This window comes from Labeo rohita, chromosome 24 (assembly GCF_022985175.1).
Source record: "Labeo rohita strain BAU-BD-2019 chromosome 24, IGBB_LRoh.1.0, whole genome shotgun sequence".
Classification (NCBI taxonomy): domain Eukaryota; kingdom Metazoa; phylum Chordata; class Actinopteri; order Cypriniformes; family Cyprinidae; genus Labeo; species Labeo rohita.
The window spans coordinates 5836252-5851407 of record NC_066892.1 but is presented as its reverse complement, the minus strand read 5'-3'; the positions used below and the strand labels follow the sequence as shown (position 1 = coordinate 5851407).

General features: G+C 36.7%; 1 protein-coding gene across 1 annotated transcript; it reads left to right on the top strand.

Annotated features, from left to right (window-relative positions):
- The first annotated feature begins 2189 nt into the window (after positions 1–2189).
- rmc1 (regulator of MON1-CCZ1) lies at positions 2190–14958 on the top strand. The gene is made up of 20 exons (XM_051098872.1): positions 2190–2367; positions 3026–3102; positions 3506–3590; positions 3678–3734; positions 4340–4426; positions 4516–4656; positions 5929–6032; positions 6187–6276; positions 6368–6473; positions 7545–7653; positions 7788–7832; positions 7929–7982; positions 8059–8187; positions 8332–8438; positions 10570–10689; positions 10817–10894; positions 13797–13901; positions 13987–14055; positions 14170–14395; positions 14498–14958. Exons 1-20 carry the CDS (start codon positions 2269–2271, stop codon positions 14575–14577), a joined length of 1968 nt encoding a protein of 655 aa, XP_050954829.1. The 5' UTR covers positions 2190–2268; the 3' UTR covers positions 14578–14958.
- The last annotated feature ends 198 nt before the right edge of the window (positions 14959–15156 follow it).

Genomic DNA, 15156 nt, shown 5'->3' with positions numbered 1-15156 from the left:
CACTGTTCTAATTAAAAATAAATAAATAAATACATTTAATGAAAAGTTTATGTAAAATTAAAATTAATTAATTTTAATCCAAATGTAATTTTTGTCTCACCTGTTGTGCTGTTCTCCACAGGAGAAGCATTTGTGCCATTTTCAGCACTCAGGATAACTGATGGCACACTGACAGGCACTTCACCTGGCAAGGTGTACATATACTCTGGGATGCTGGAAATGCTGTTTTGGCCCGACATATCTTGTGTCAAAATATTAGCAATTTGCAGGCTGGGTCTCCCATTGGCCCACATGCTGCAGCTACAGTCAGTACCTTCCCTCTCATCTACACTGTCCTCAGAGAGGGATGAAGATGTTGTGGACATGTCCGGTGTAATGCTGTGAGAGGCAGACTCAAACCCTGAGGAATCATGAGGGATATGGGCTGATGGTTCAGGATCGGCCGTCTCAGAGAGAGGACGCTTTATAACCTTCCGTACATTTTGGTAGAATGAACGCATTCGTTTTTTCATCTTCATATTTGTATGATTCTCTAAAGTGTGGAAAAAACAAATAGGTATACAGTTGAACCATTTACATACACCTTGCAGAATCTGCAAAAATGTTATTATTTTACCAAAATAAAAGGGATCATAAAAGATGCATTTTTTATGTACTACTGACCTGAATGAGATTTCACATAAAAGATGTTTACATATAGTTCACAAGAGAAAATAATGACCCTGTTCAAACGTTTACATACAATTTACTGTGTTGTTACCTGAATAATCCACACCTGTGTTATTTTTTGTAAGTGATAGTTGTTCATGACTTTGTCCTGAACAGTTAAACTGCCTGCTGTTTTTCAAAAAAAATCCTTCAGGTTTGACAAATTCTTTGTTTTTTCTGCATTTTTTGTGTCTTTGAACTCTTTCCAACAGTGACTGTATGATTTTATGATCCATCTTTTCACACTGAGAACAACTGAGGGACTCATATGCAACTATTACAGAAGGTTCAAACGCTCACTGATGCTTCAGAAGGAAACAATGCATTAAGAGCTGGGGTGAAAACTTTTCAAAATTTGAATATCAGGGTAAATTTGACTTTTTTTTTTTTCTGGGAAACATTTAAGTAACTTCTGTAGCTTCTTAAGGGCAGTACTAAATGAAAAGAAGATATTTAGGCAAAATTAGAAAAACGTGTCTTCATTCTGTTCAAAAGTTTTCACCCCCAGCTTTTAATGCATTGTGTTTCCTTCTGAAGCATCAATGAGTGTTTGAACTTTCTGTAATAGTTGCATATGAGTCCCTCAGTTGTCCTCAGTGTGAAAAGATGGATCTCAGAATCATACAGTCATTGTTGGAAAGGGTTCAAATACACATAAATGCTGAAAAACCAAAGAGTTAGTGTGACCTGAAGCATTTTTCTGAAGAACAGCAGGCAGTTTAACTGTTCAGGACAAACAAGGGACTCATGAACAACTATCACTAAACAAAACAAAACAAACAACAACAAAACAGCTGTGGATCAACACAGTATTAAAACTTTGCAGATTCTGCAAGGTGTATGTACACTTTTGACTTCAACTGTATAATATATTACATTTTATTCAATTAATTATTTAAATAAGATTATATACTTTAATAAATATGATCATTACTATTTATAACAGGACCCTGGACAATGCTGTGCATTACAGTATCAGATTTTAAATTCACCTGCTGAGCTTGTTCTCCAGTAGAGCTCAGGTGATTCTAGTCGCTTCTGCTCGGATAATAAAATGATCTGGTGAAAATTTGCCAGTTTGCTCTTTATTTGTTGTATGACGTAACAGACCGAACTGAACACGTGTATGTTCTAATTTCATGGAACTAAGAGCAGAATGCATTTTTTAAAAATTAAGCGCCAATGAATTTGATTGGTCTATGTGGAATTTGTTTTGTAAAATTACAATTTTTTTTTTTTTTTGCCTAAAAATGTTTCAAATGTAATTTGCTTCAACATACAGATCCCTGGTGATTTGGAATAACCTATAAGAATTTTTAAAATTTATATAAAGCCATAAAACTGCTACAGAATCTAGTAAATATTATTTTAAGAGTGTTGAAAAGCTACGTATTTTCCATGTATATTATTCCAGTGCAGCGCTTCTAGAGGACCCGAGGTGACGTCACATGACCAATTGAGCATCACATGACTGCCTCACTTTTGACGGACGCGGAAGTAGAAATAGTAGCTGAAGTAAAAACACGAAGCTGCAGATTGAAGGGCTCTTTATAAAACGATATGAGTGACGAATATTATTTAGAGCTCAGTGAAAACCCTGTGCTGTTTGAGAACGCATCGAGCGTCAACAATGTGTTTTTCGACGAGGCGAATAAACAGGTAAAGACGTTTAATTACTTGAAGTAACGTTATAATAATTATATGACATTATAAAGAGATATCATGGCTGTGTCTCAAAATCTACTGAGCTGTCTTCCTAGACAGCATTTTTGGCCAGCATAAACGCATTATGAATGATGTCTTGATAGGCACAGTCATATTGTAGATGTAGATGAATGTTTCCATGAAACTTATTAACAAATAGTTAAACTAATACGTGAGGTTTTGTATGCAGTGGTCTTCAAATTCAGTGTTGTAGATATATTTTTAATGCATAAATGGATTAGGCTTTATTTATGAATACACTGATATTTAGTTGCACGTTAACTATGACTGTTATCATGTGCAATAACTTTCAATCATGTATTTTAATCAGCAGATTTATGATGCTTTATGTTTGGGATAAAATTTGATGACAGTGTGATTTATATCAGGAAGTACTGTGGCTATACAATGTGGCGATACTTTTCTGTATGGTATTGAATTATTATGCTCATGTAAAACTGATTTACATTTACAATGTGCTTCAAATAATGCAATGGTATCGTGGAACATATCCAAAGAAAAACATATTTACTAGGGTATATATCACATACTCAATTTATAGTATGCATCTGCCATTATAAATTATGCTTTTTGATGTTTTGTGTAATTTCAGGTGTTTGCGGTACGATCTGGTGGGGCCACAGGTGTTGTGGTTAAAGGACCAGATGACAAGAGCTCGGTGGCTTTCAGGTAAGGCCCTAAAACTTTTTTTATGCATCTGTATCCTATATGCATCATGTTAAGGTCAGTGTTATTTTAGTGTATATTTAGTCAAAATACTAAATAGTGTTTCTTAATATTTTGAATTATCATTTTTCATTTTACTTTCAGTTGAAGTTGTAATTTCATGTGCTTTTGTTTTATTAAAATATTTTTTATGTAGATTTAATTTATTGTATTTCAGTTCTAGTCAACTAATTACTTCTAAAAGTGTAAAGTTTAGAAGCCTAAATGTTTATTTATGTTTCAAATTTTCGTTTTCATCTATTATTTATGTTTTATTTCACGTCAGCTTCATTTCAGTTATTGAGAATGATAGTTTTAGTTTACAATAACAACACTGAGAATCCTTAAACTGTGTTTCGTTTGACAGAATGGATGACAAAGGGGAGGTGAAGTGTATTAAGTTCTCACTGGGGAACAAAATTTTAGCTGTGCAGCGCACTACAAAATCAGTTGTAAGTATCATTGATGGTTGCTGTTTGTTGCAATAAATGCAGTTGTTGTGCACAGGTTCTCTTTAAGTGAAATTCTCTGTTTTGTAGGATTTCATGAACTTCATTCCTGACTATCCACACTTGGAATTTTCCCATGAGTGCAAGGTACATCCCTCAACAAACAGAGATTGACTATAATTATTTAAACTATTTATGTATGTATGTATGCATGTATAAACTGCCATTCAAAATTTGGGATTTTTTTAAAAATAATTGTATTCAGCAAGGATGCATTAAATATATCAATAGTGGCAGTAAAGACGTTTATAATGTTACAAAAGGTTTCTATAATTCTATATTTCAAATGAAAGCTGCTCTTGTGAACTTTCTATTTTTTAAAGAATCTTGAAAAAATTAATAATGCTTTCCACAAAACTATTAAGCAACTGTTTTCAACATAGTGATAATAAAAAAAAAAAATTTTAAACAGCAAATCCTCATATGAGAATGATTTTTGAAGGATCATGTGACACTGTGGACTACAGCAATGGCTGCAGAAAATTCTTTTTTTGCTATTGCAGCAATAAATTACTCTTTAAAGTATATTTAAATAGAACAGTTATTTTAAATTGTAAAATATTTCTAAATATTACTGTTTTTACAGTTTTCATCAAATAAATGAAGCCTTGCAGCATAAAATACTTTTTTCAAAAACGTTTAAACTTTGGTAATGTACCATCTATTTTTTTTTTTTTTTTTTTTTTTTACAGACGAAGAATGCCAATATTCTCGGGTTTTGTTGGACCAACTGGAATGAGATTGTATTTGTTACTGACCAGGGAATAGAATTTTATCAGGTGAGGTGGCACCTTACATCAATTCATTAAATTAGATAAAGTGTTTTTTTGGGGTTTTTTGGACAAAACAAGTTTTTCCTCTGTTTCAGGTGCTGCCTGATAAACGAACCCTGAAGCTTCTAAAGAGCCAGAGCATCAATGTAAACTGGTACATGTATTGCCCAGAGACAGCTGTTCTTCTCCTTTCCACCACTGTACAGGGTAATGTGCTACAGCCATTTGCTTTCAAGGTTAGTTTGATGTCTTATTATTTAATGTTAAAGGAGAAGTCCACTTCCAGAACAACAATTCACAAATAATTTACTCACCCCCTTGTCATCCAAGATGTTCATGTCTTTTTGTCTTCAGTCATGAAGAAATCATGGTTAAATTTGAGGATAGCATTTCAGGATTTTTCTCATATAATGGACTGGTTGGTGTCCCAATTTTGAACTTCCAAAATGTAGTTTAAATGCAGATTCAAAGGGCTCTAAACGGTCTGTAACTTTTTTCGGAAAATAAAAATTTGTATGCCTTTTAAGCACAAAAGCCTGTGTAGCACAGGCTCTGGGATGCACGTTCATTACGCTACGTACGATTGAATCACGTCGAAAGGTCACGCGGAACGTAGGCAGAACTACAGACCCAGTGTTTACAAAGCGAATGCACAAAGACTAAGAAAGTGCAAGTCAAACGCTGTTTACAAACAAAACGGTACAAAGATGTCGGACGATTCTGAAGTTGTAGGAGAAAATAAGAGGGAGTTTTTCTATATACTCTACCTTTTTGAGCCAGAGTACACAGACGATGAACTTAGACGTGATTTGTAGTACTGATGGGAAGTTCGAATCATTTTACAGACTCGGACCTTTGAGTCTCGTTCAGCAAAATGAACAAATCTTTTTTTTCGAGTCATTTCGATCATTTTGTTAATTTTAGCAAAATCAGCATCACATGACCGTCCCATGAACAAACAACTTGAAAAACCTGAAGACTCGAAACAGGTGAACTAATTTGAGTACAGAAAATGAACAAATCGTTAAAGAACGACTCCTCACTAATTCGTAGCACCGTGGACGCGCATCCCAGAGCCTGTGCTACACAAGTTTGTGTACTTAAAACGTATACAAATATTTATTTTTTGAAAAAAAATGACCAATCGTTTTGCTAGATAAGACCCTTCTTCCTCGGCTGGGATCGTATAGAGCCCTTTGAAGCTGCATTTAAACTACATTTTGGAAGTTCAAAATTGTTGCACCAATGTAGTCCATTATATGGAGAAAAATCCTGAAATGCTTTCCTTAAAAACCATAATTTCTTTATGACTGAAGACAGAAAGACATGAACATCTTGGATGACAAGGGCGTGAGTAAATTATTTGTGAATTGTTGTTATGGAAGTGGAGTTCTCCTTTAATGGAAAGCAGGCAATAGTGCCGACTTGAACCACAAGAGGGCAACAGTAACTCTGATACTAGATTGTTAAATCAAAACATACTGCTTTAATTCCAATATTGTCTCTAGACTGCGACCATGTCAAAGATGTCCAAGTTTGAGATTGAACTGCCAGCGGTGCCCAAACCAGCCAAACTCAGCCTCTCTGAACGTGACATCGCTGTGGCTACAATGTAAGACGTGTATGAGCGCTCAAGCCAATACTAGACATATAAATCTGAACAATGTTATTCTGTAAATAATATGTTAGTTAGGAGTTCATGAGATATATTGCATTAATGTGTGAAAAAGCAACTGTGAAGCCGCCACTTTTTATCTCAACTGCAGTTATGATCAGCTGTATGTGATGTATCTGAAGCATCACTCCAGAACCACCAACAGTCCTGGAGCAGAGGTGGTCCTCTATCACCTGCCCAGGTATAACAGATAAGCTACTCTCCCATAAAATCGTTCTGTTCTCATGATATTCAGATCTGTTTTACCTGTTCCTTCTTTCTTTTAACTGTAGAGAAGGCACATGTAGGAAGACTCATGTGCTCAAACTAAACACCACAGGCAAGTTTGCCCTTAATGTGGTGGATAATCTAGTTGTGGTGCACCATCAGAGCACACAGGTGAGTCTGACAAGTGTTCAAGCAGGTAATCAAATGATATAAAAGCATTTGTGGAGTTCATTATGATGTGCATAATAAATTAGTCACTTACAGTGTGGTTTGCTAGCCCTCTGGCATTCACATAATTTTATTTTAAATATAAGAGATGCACTGGTATTAAAATTCAGGTTGATATCAATCATTATTTTGTCTAAAAATGTGCATTATTTTGAGATTTGATGAAGATTACATATAACAATGTTATTACATTATCAGTGTTTTTAAAAATTAAATGTTAAATGTTACGTGAATGTTAAATGACGTCAGATGTAAAAATATGTAAAATTAGCGTAAACGAGCATGCACAATTATTAAATATACAATACAGATAAAAAAAAAAAAGGTAATTGTGACTTCATCTCACAATTCTGACTTTTTTTTCTCAGAATTGCAAGTTTATATCTCGCAATTCTGACTTTTTTTCTTTATATTGCAATTCTGAGAACATGTCTTTTCTTGCCCTCAAAATCGGACTTTATAACTCACAATTGCGAGTCTGTATCTCGCAGTTCTGACTTTTTCTCAGAATTGCAAGATATAGTTGTGAGTTATATAAAAAAGTCAGAATTGTGAGTTTATATCTCGCAGTTCTGACTTTATAACATGCAATTTCGAGTTAAGTCAGAATTGTGAGATATAAACTTGCAATTCTGAGAAAATATCTGTCTTTTTCCCCTTCAAAATTAGACTTTATAACTCATAATTGCACATTTTTATCTTGCAATTCTAACTTTATTTCTTTCAATTATGAGTTTATATCACAGAATTCTATATCACGCAATTCTGACTTTATTTCTCGCAACTGTGAATTTATATTATGCAATTCTGAGAAAATAGTGACTTGTGAGATTAAAATAACCTTTTTTAAAATTGCAGTGGCAGAAACAGGCTTCCATACAATGTAGTACCCATATAGTGCATCCCTAATAAAAATTTAAAAGTTGGATATAATCTTATCAACAAACCTGATAATATAAAATTATGGTCTGATCTGCTTTGAGCCCTAAATGCTTTTGTCTTTTTGTATTTCAGACTTCACTCATTTATGATATAAAACTGAGGGAATTGGATGGTGCATTAAATGTGCATCAGCCTGTGCTTCCTGCTCGATCCATTAACCCCTACAAGATCCCTCACTCAGGTGACTTGTAATTCATTTAGAAAACGATACCACACTTTTGACAATTATACCAGATTATACTGTTTGGCTTCTTCTGTATATAATGCTTCTTTGAGAGTGTAAGGAACCTAATCTTTCTTTCCACACTCTTACAGGACCTGCAGCTGCTCCAAGTCAAGTCCCGGTTCCCTGTGAACTTTGTATCCTTACAGATAAACTGTGAAATGTACCATATGTTCAAATGTAAAATATACTGTATGTACTTGCCCTTCTCAAACTTTTCCTTGACATTCAAGACTCATCTTCCTGGAGTGTTTTCCAACCAGATATCATCATCAGTGCAAGTGAAGGTACTTTACTAAACAATGCACATATGAGCTAAACTCTGGCGTGACGGAGAGTGATTATATGTTCTCTGTTTGTCAGGATATCTGTGGTACCTCCAGGTGAAGCTCCAGCCCACACTGAATCTCCTGCAGGATAAAGGCAAACTCATGGACTTCCTGTTGCGGAGACGAGACTGCAAAATGGTCATTTTGTCTGTATGCTCACAAAGTAAGCAACAGACTGCTCTATCATGAAAATGCTTCACTGCAAAGCAATACAAAACGTATCTACAATAGAAAATGTTTGTTTGAGTAGTGATGTTTGATGGTGTTTGTAGGGTAATGTTTAATGAACAAATGTCTTGTTCTTTAGTGCTGACTGGAGGAGATAAAGGGAATCTGTCTGTAGTGGCCACAGTGTTTGATAAACTCAACCAAGTGTACAAAGAGTACCTGGATGCAGAACAAGCATATACTGCGGTTGGTATAGATTGTTTTATTATAGTGTATTTTCTATACAGTTGAGGTCAAAAGTTTGCATACACACTTCAGAATCTGCAAAATGTTAATTATTTTACTAAAATAGGATGGATCATACAAAATGCATGTGATTCTTTATTTAGTATTGACCTGAATAAGTATATAAGTTTTAGGCCACTAGTATTTTCACAAGTAATAAAAAATAGTTTAAAGTAAGTTATTTCTATCTTTTGCTGTAGTGTGTCAGTAAAAAATATCGGTTTACATTTCCAAACATTCTGTTTGCCATTAATTGTAATAATCTAGTGAGATTTTTGTTTGCACAAGGAGTCTGACAACAGCCAGTGCTCCACACAGAGATCTGATCTCACCATCATCCAGTCTGTCTCTGGAATGACATGAAGAAACAAAAACTGAGACAGACTAAATCCAGAAGAACTGTGGCAACATCTCCAAGATGTTTCAAGTAACCTACCTGCAAAGCTACCTGAAAAACTCTGCTGCTTTAAACGCAAAGGATGGTCACATCAAACACTTATTTATTTTAGTTAATAGAAGTTCTTTGATAAAGAAAATCTATTTATGACATTGTTTTTGACAGCATCCTCATTTTATGTGCCTAACTGCCTAAAAATTTTAACAGTACTGTAGCTATGTAGGTATAGGTCTCTTAAAGCATCTTGGAGATGTTGCCACAGTTCTTCTGGATTTAGTCTGTCTCTGTTTTTTTTCTGTTTCTTAAAACAGACTGGATTGAATGATGGAGAGATCAGATCTCTGTTTGCTCAAGGAGTCTGGCAACAGCCTGTGCCCCATACAAAAATCTCACTGGGATTATTATAATTAATGGCAAAATGAATGTTTAGAAATGTAAACTGATATTTCCTACTGACACACTACAGCAAAAGACTGACTTTAACTGACTTTAAACCATTTTTTGCCGATGAAAATACTAGTGGCCTAAGACTTTTGCACAGTACTGTGTATAGTCCATAAGTAAAAATAATAGTTGCATTTATGAAAATGACAGTTCAAAAGTTTACATGCGCTTCTTCTAAATACTGTGTTGTTACCTGAATGATCCACAGCTGTGTATTTTTGTTTAGTGATAGTTGTTCATGAGTCCCTTGTTTGTCCTGAACAGTTAAACTGCCCGCTGTTCTTCAGAAAAATCCTTCAGGTCCCACAAATTCTTTGGTTTTTCAGCATTTGTGTGTATTTGAACCCTTCTAACAATGACTGTATGATTTTGATATCCATCTTTTCACACTGAGGACAACTGAGGGACTCATATGCAACTATTACAGAAGGTTCAAACGCTCACTGATGCTTTAGAAGGAAACACAATGCATTAAAAGCTGGGGGTGAAAACTTTTGAACAGAATGAAGATGTGTACATTTTTCTTGTTTTGCCGAAATATCATATTTTTCATTTAGTACTGCCGTTCAGAAACTACAGAAGATACTTCGATAGATAGATGTTTCCTAGAAGACAAAATAAGTCAAATTTACTCTGATCTTCAAATTTAAAAAGTTTTCACCCCCTGGCTCTAAATGCATTGTTTTTCCTTCTGGAGCATCAGTGAGCGTTTGAACCTTTTGTAATAGTTGCATACGAGTCCCTCAGTTGTCCTCAGTGTGAAAAGATTGACTGTATGATTATGATATCTTTGTTAGAAAGGGTTCAAATACACAAAAATAATGGAAAACCAAAGTATTTGTGGGACCTGAAGGATTATTTTTTGAAGAAAAGCAGGCAGTTTTGATTAGGACAAACAAGGGACTCATGAAAAACTATCAGCACTTAAAGAGAAAAAAACAGCTGTGGATCATTCAGGTAACAGCACAACTTTTTGAACAGGGACATTTTTATAAATTTAACTTTTTTTTTTTTTTTTTTTCTATGGTCTATATCTTTAATGTGAAATGTCTTATTCAGGTCATTGCTAAATAGAAAAAAAAACAACATGCATTTTGTATGATCCCTCTTATTTTATTAACATTTTGCAGATTGTGCAAGGTGTATGTAAACTTTTGAACTTTTAAACCTCAATACATACCTATGTATGAATGTGGTATTATAGAAATCATTTTTAATTACAGTTTTGACCTGTTTTTCCTCTCTCCTCAGGCTATGGAATCAGGGCCCAGTCGCTCCAGCACTTCTTACAAAAGACCCGTCCGGACGCAGGCGGTGGTAGACCAGTCAGACATGTACACACACGTGCTGTCTGACTTCACTGAGAAGAAGGTAAACAAGTATTTTTTAAGGATGTAATTGCTCAGTTCTGTAGGTGTCAAATATCTCTGTCTGAAGGATTGTAATAAATGGATTGTTATTTCACGCTGTAATGCTATAAATTGTCTTCTTTAAACAGGGAGTGAAGCATAAGTTCATCATTGCAGTTCTCATGGAGTACATTCGCTCTCTTAACCAGTTTCAGATCCCCGTTCAGGTATGAACTAAACACAGTGAGAGCGGAAAATCCTTTGAATAGATATTTAAAGGGGTCCTATTATGCTTTTACAAAGTCTTAATTTTGTTTTGGGGGTGTACTAGAACCAAGCGGCAACCTCCCGCTTTCCCTCTCGAAGCCAACATGGAAGTGACTAAAACTGCAATTCAAGGGAGTCAATCCCATAGGCTCCCCATGTTAAAATGCCCAACTTTACAGCAGAAAAAAATCTTTACAGCCTGGTACAAACAGTGGTTTTGGTCTATATAGCTAATTTTGCCCTTCATGTCAACTGTGAGGGGGTGAATTTTTTTATAACTCATCCGTTTAAATTATATTAAGCCTTAAAGTTCTGCATAATTTAGGGCGTGGCCATTTGAGTGACAGGTGGATTGCCACTGCTGTCACCACCGTCAAGATAGGTGGGCGTGGTTTCAGCAAACAGCTCCACCCACGTCCCGCCTCTTTGCCCATTTTCAGTTATCCAGGAGTGACGTGCAGTGACCCGATTCTAAGATGGCGACAGCCAACTCCCGCCCACTAAGAGCTTCAGAAATGCTCTTCATAAACCTACGGGTGACGTCACGGACACTGCGTCCATATTTTTTTACAGTTACATGCTTTCATGCTTGGTGGTTCGAAAAACGCATTATTTTTCACATAATTTACATTATTACAATACATCTCTCCCAGCCTGGCACATATGGCTCGATTAGTTCCGGGTTTAGTGAAGGCCCACCTCCTGAAAAATAAATGTGTTGTGATTGGTTAGCTTTCCCACTGCGTTGCGCTTGGCGAACAGCTTAGACAGTGTTTCACTACTGCCACGCCCCTTGTCAAAGAAGCAAGTTCCGCGTACAACTGTTAGCGCAAGCTGGATTAAAGTGATTCTTGCGTTTTAAATATGGATATTTTCTTACAAAAACGCATCGATTCACTACAGGAGGGGGGCCAAAACACCCTCAGACCCCAGAGGGTTAAACTTAGTTTCATTGCCCAAAACCAGCTCCAGCATAAGGCTAAAAGCAGCCTAACATTATCATAGAACATCATCACTGATTAGCCTTTTAAAAAACACTCGCGTTATAAGTGAAGCTATCTACACTGTATGATGAATAAATCTCTTACCACACACTGCACATGTCTGCGATGCGTTACGGCTCTGACGTGCAACCAGAGTATACCGTGGCTTCGGCATGTGTTTCAACCATAGACTGTTTCAGCCATAGTTTTAACCACTGACGTCACCCGTAGGTTTCTGAAGAGCATTTTTGAAGCCCTTAGTGGGCGGGAGTCGGCCGTTGCCATCTTGGAATCGTGTCACTGCACGTCACTCCCGGATAATCGAAAATGGGGAAAGGGGCGGGACGTGGGTGGAGCTGGTTGCTGAAACCACGCCCATCTAGCGCGACGGTGGTGACAGCAGCGGCAATTCACCTGTCACTCAAGTGGCCACGCCCTAAATTATGCAGAACTTTAAGGCTTAATAAAAAATAAACGGATGAGTTCTAAAAAAATTCACCCTCCTCACTGCTGTCATGAAGGGAAAAATTACCTATATAGACCAAAACCACTTTTTGTACCAGGCTATAAACATATTTTTTTCTACTGTAAATTGGAATTTTTTTTAACATGGGAGGTCTCCCTTTTGCAGCCAGTCTTTAGCAGCCAGTTGATGAATTGCAGGTTTAGTCACTTCCGTGTTGGCTTCAAGAGGGAGATCGGAAGGTTGCCGCTTGGTTTCAACCCCTTGTACTGCACACGGCTGCGGTGCGTTAGAGCTCTAATGCGGCCGCTCTAGTCAATGCTTGTGTTTATACCCGCCACGCTGCAGCTCGTTGAAGCGTCTCTCCGCTCTGCATCGCTAAAGTTAGACTAATCCCCCACCTCGTTCCTACCCTCCCTTTAACAGTTAGAATTTCCATGGGTGGGATTTATTTTAATGATATTCTAATGGACCGCATTGTGACATCATTGCATGCGGAAAATAAACGAGCTGTTCGTTGTAGTTCTTGAAAAGGGATTTTTTGAAAATCGAAATATCTTCTTTTGGAGTGGACTTTGAGATTTGTAACTTTGTAGATCTTTTTTATGCCCAAAGATACACACCACACACTGACTAATATTCAAAACGTGAAAAAGCAAAATAACACCCTTTTAACATGCAAACATTGCACAACAATAATCATAGGTAGCAGTTTCACCATTCATTCCGTTAGTAAGCCCTGGTGTAACTTTAAATTGTATCCCGGGTTTACCTTTACCTGACCCAGGTGTTGGGGCTTGTTGGATGTTTTGCAAGGCATTTCAGTTGCTTAGACACATTCTGCCTTGAGCGTCTTCAGTAACTGATGATAATCTTTGATGTGGCCTCCAGCATTGCACTTCACACTTCAACATCTTTTATATCAAGGGCGTTCCTTAAACTATGCCTTTGAACAAAATATGTAGGAATATTACAAACAGCAGTGTAGTTCATTTGTTACCTGACATTTAGGAGACACTTCATATTTTGAGTGACTTAACATCAACCGCAGGTTCAACCCTCTTGGAGCAAAGTGGGTTTCGGTGCGGTTATGACTGAACGTGCAGTAGGCTCAAGGGAGTAAACTTTGTTTACGAGCTTTTTTACTTTATTTGTAGGATAGTGGAGGGAAAAGTGGAGAGAGAGTGCAATGGGACAGTTGTTTTATAAATATATGTGACCCTGGACCACAAAACCATTCATAAGGGTACTTTTTTTTTTTTTTTTAATTGAGATTTATGCATCATTTGAAAGCTGAATAAAAAGCTTTCCAATGCATATTACTAATCAGGCATTAGTAGTTGTCAAATGGCGTAGTTGTCATAGTTGTGTTGTATGTGGTGTACAGTGACTTATCTCGTTGTTTTCTCTTTCCAGCACTATTTGTATGAGCTAGTCATCAAAACTCTGGTCCAGCACAACCTCTTCTACATGCTGCACCAGTTTCTTCAGTATCATGTCCTGAGCGACTCCAAACCACTGGTGAGCTTTACTCATGCACACTCGTCTTGTCTGGAAAAATTTCTGAAGCTTTTGTTCAACAAGAACTTCTTCATGATGTTTCCAGGCTTGTTTGCTGCTGTCTTTGGAGAGCACGTATCCACCTGCTCACCAGCTCTCTCTAGACATGCTCAAGGTACGAAAACCACTTTACACGTACATGCATGTTTACTGCAGATGATTTAAGCTTCATTTTGCCTTTAACTGCTGATCTAGAGTGATCCATGTCATATTTTTATGTGTTTTTCAGAGGCTCTCCACCGCTAATGATGAGATCGTGGAGGTTCTTCTCTCCAAACAGCAAGTTTTAGGCGCTCTGCGTTTCATTCGAAGTGTCGGCGCCCACGATAACGTCTCCGCTCGGAAGTTTCTGGATGCCGCGCGGCAAACAAATGACACGATGTTGTTCTACACCATCTTCCGCTTCTTCGAGCAGAGGAATATGAGATTGCGTGGTAATCCTGGTTTTAACCAAGGTAGGTGGATTTGTTAAAGGATTGATGCATTGTATGGAGTTTATGTTCACAAAATGGGCTAAAACAAACTAAATATCATCTGACATTATCTTACGGTTTCAGGAGAGCACTGTGAGGAGCATGTGGCCTACTTTAAGCAAGTGTTTGGAGACAACGCATTGATGAAACAAGCCACGGCTTGAAGATCTACAGTAACAGCAGGAACAGTGGTTTAACCAGGAAGCTCAAAACCATAAGAAGCTCACATAAACACTAGAGAGAGTCTAGTGTTACAAGAGACTTTCCCTCGTTGTATGCATGTTTGCCATAAAGTTCAGATGGTTTTAGCAGGATAAAGCAGTAACCAGTGTTTGAATGGAGAATTACTAATATCGCCACAGTGCAAAAGAGTGCTCAACTAGCAACTAAATATCCTGTTTGTATGAATGCTGATCATGTATATATTTAAAAAAGAAATCTCTAACTTTTACAGTGTATATATAATAAATATAATATGTACATATATTATATGCTTTGTGAGATTTTTTTACACAGAAGAAAATAGTGAATGGGCCAAGCGACTGGAACAAGTCAAGGCGATTGTTTTAGGTTCATCATTTTGGCATGGTGATAATGCACGGAAATGATTTAACCCTTCCAACCACAGATGTCTAGGATTGGTAATTAGATGCATATTTGTGCTACCTGTAAGTTAACAATTAACAACAATTTTCCTCAGAAGTATATATATTATATTTTATCCAGAATATATACAGTTAAGG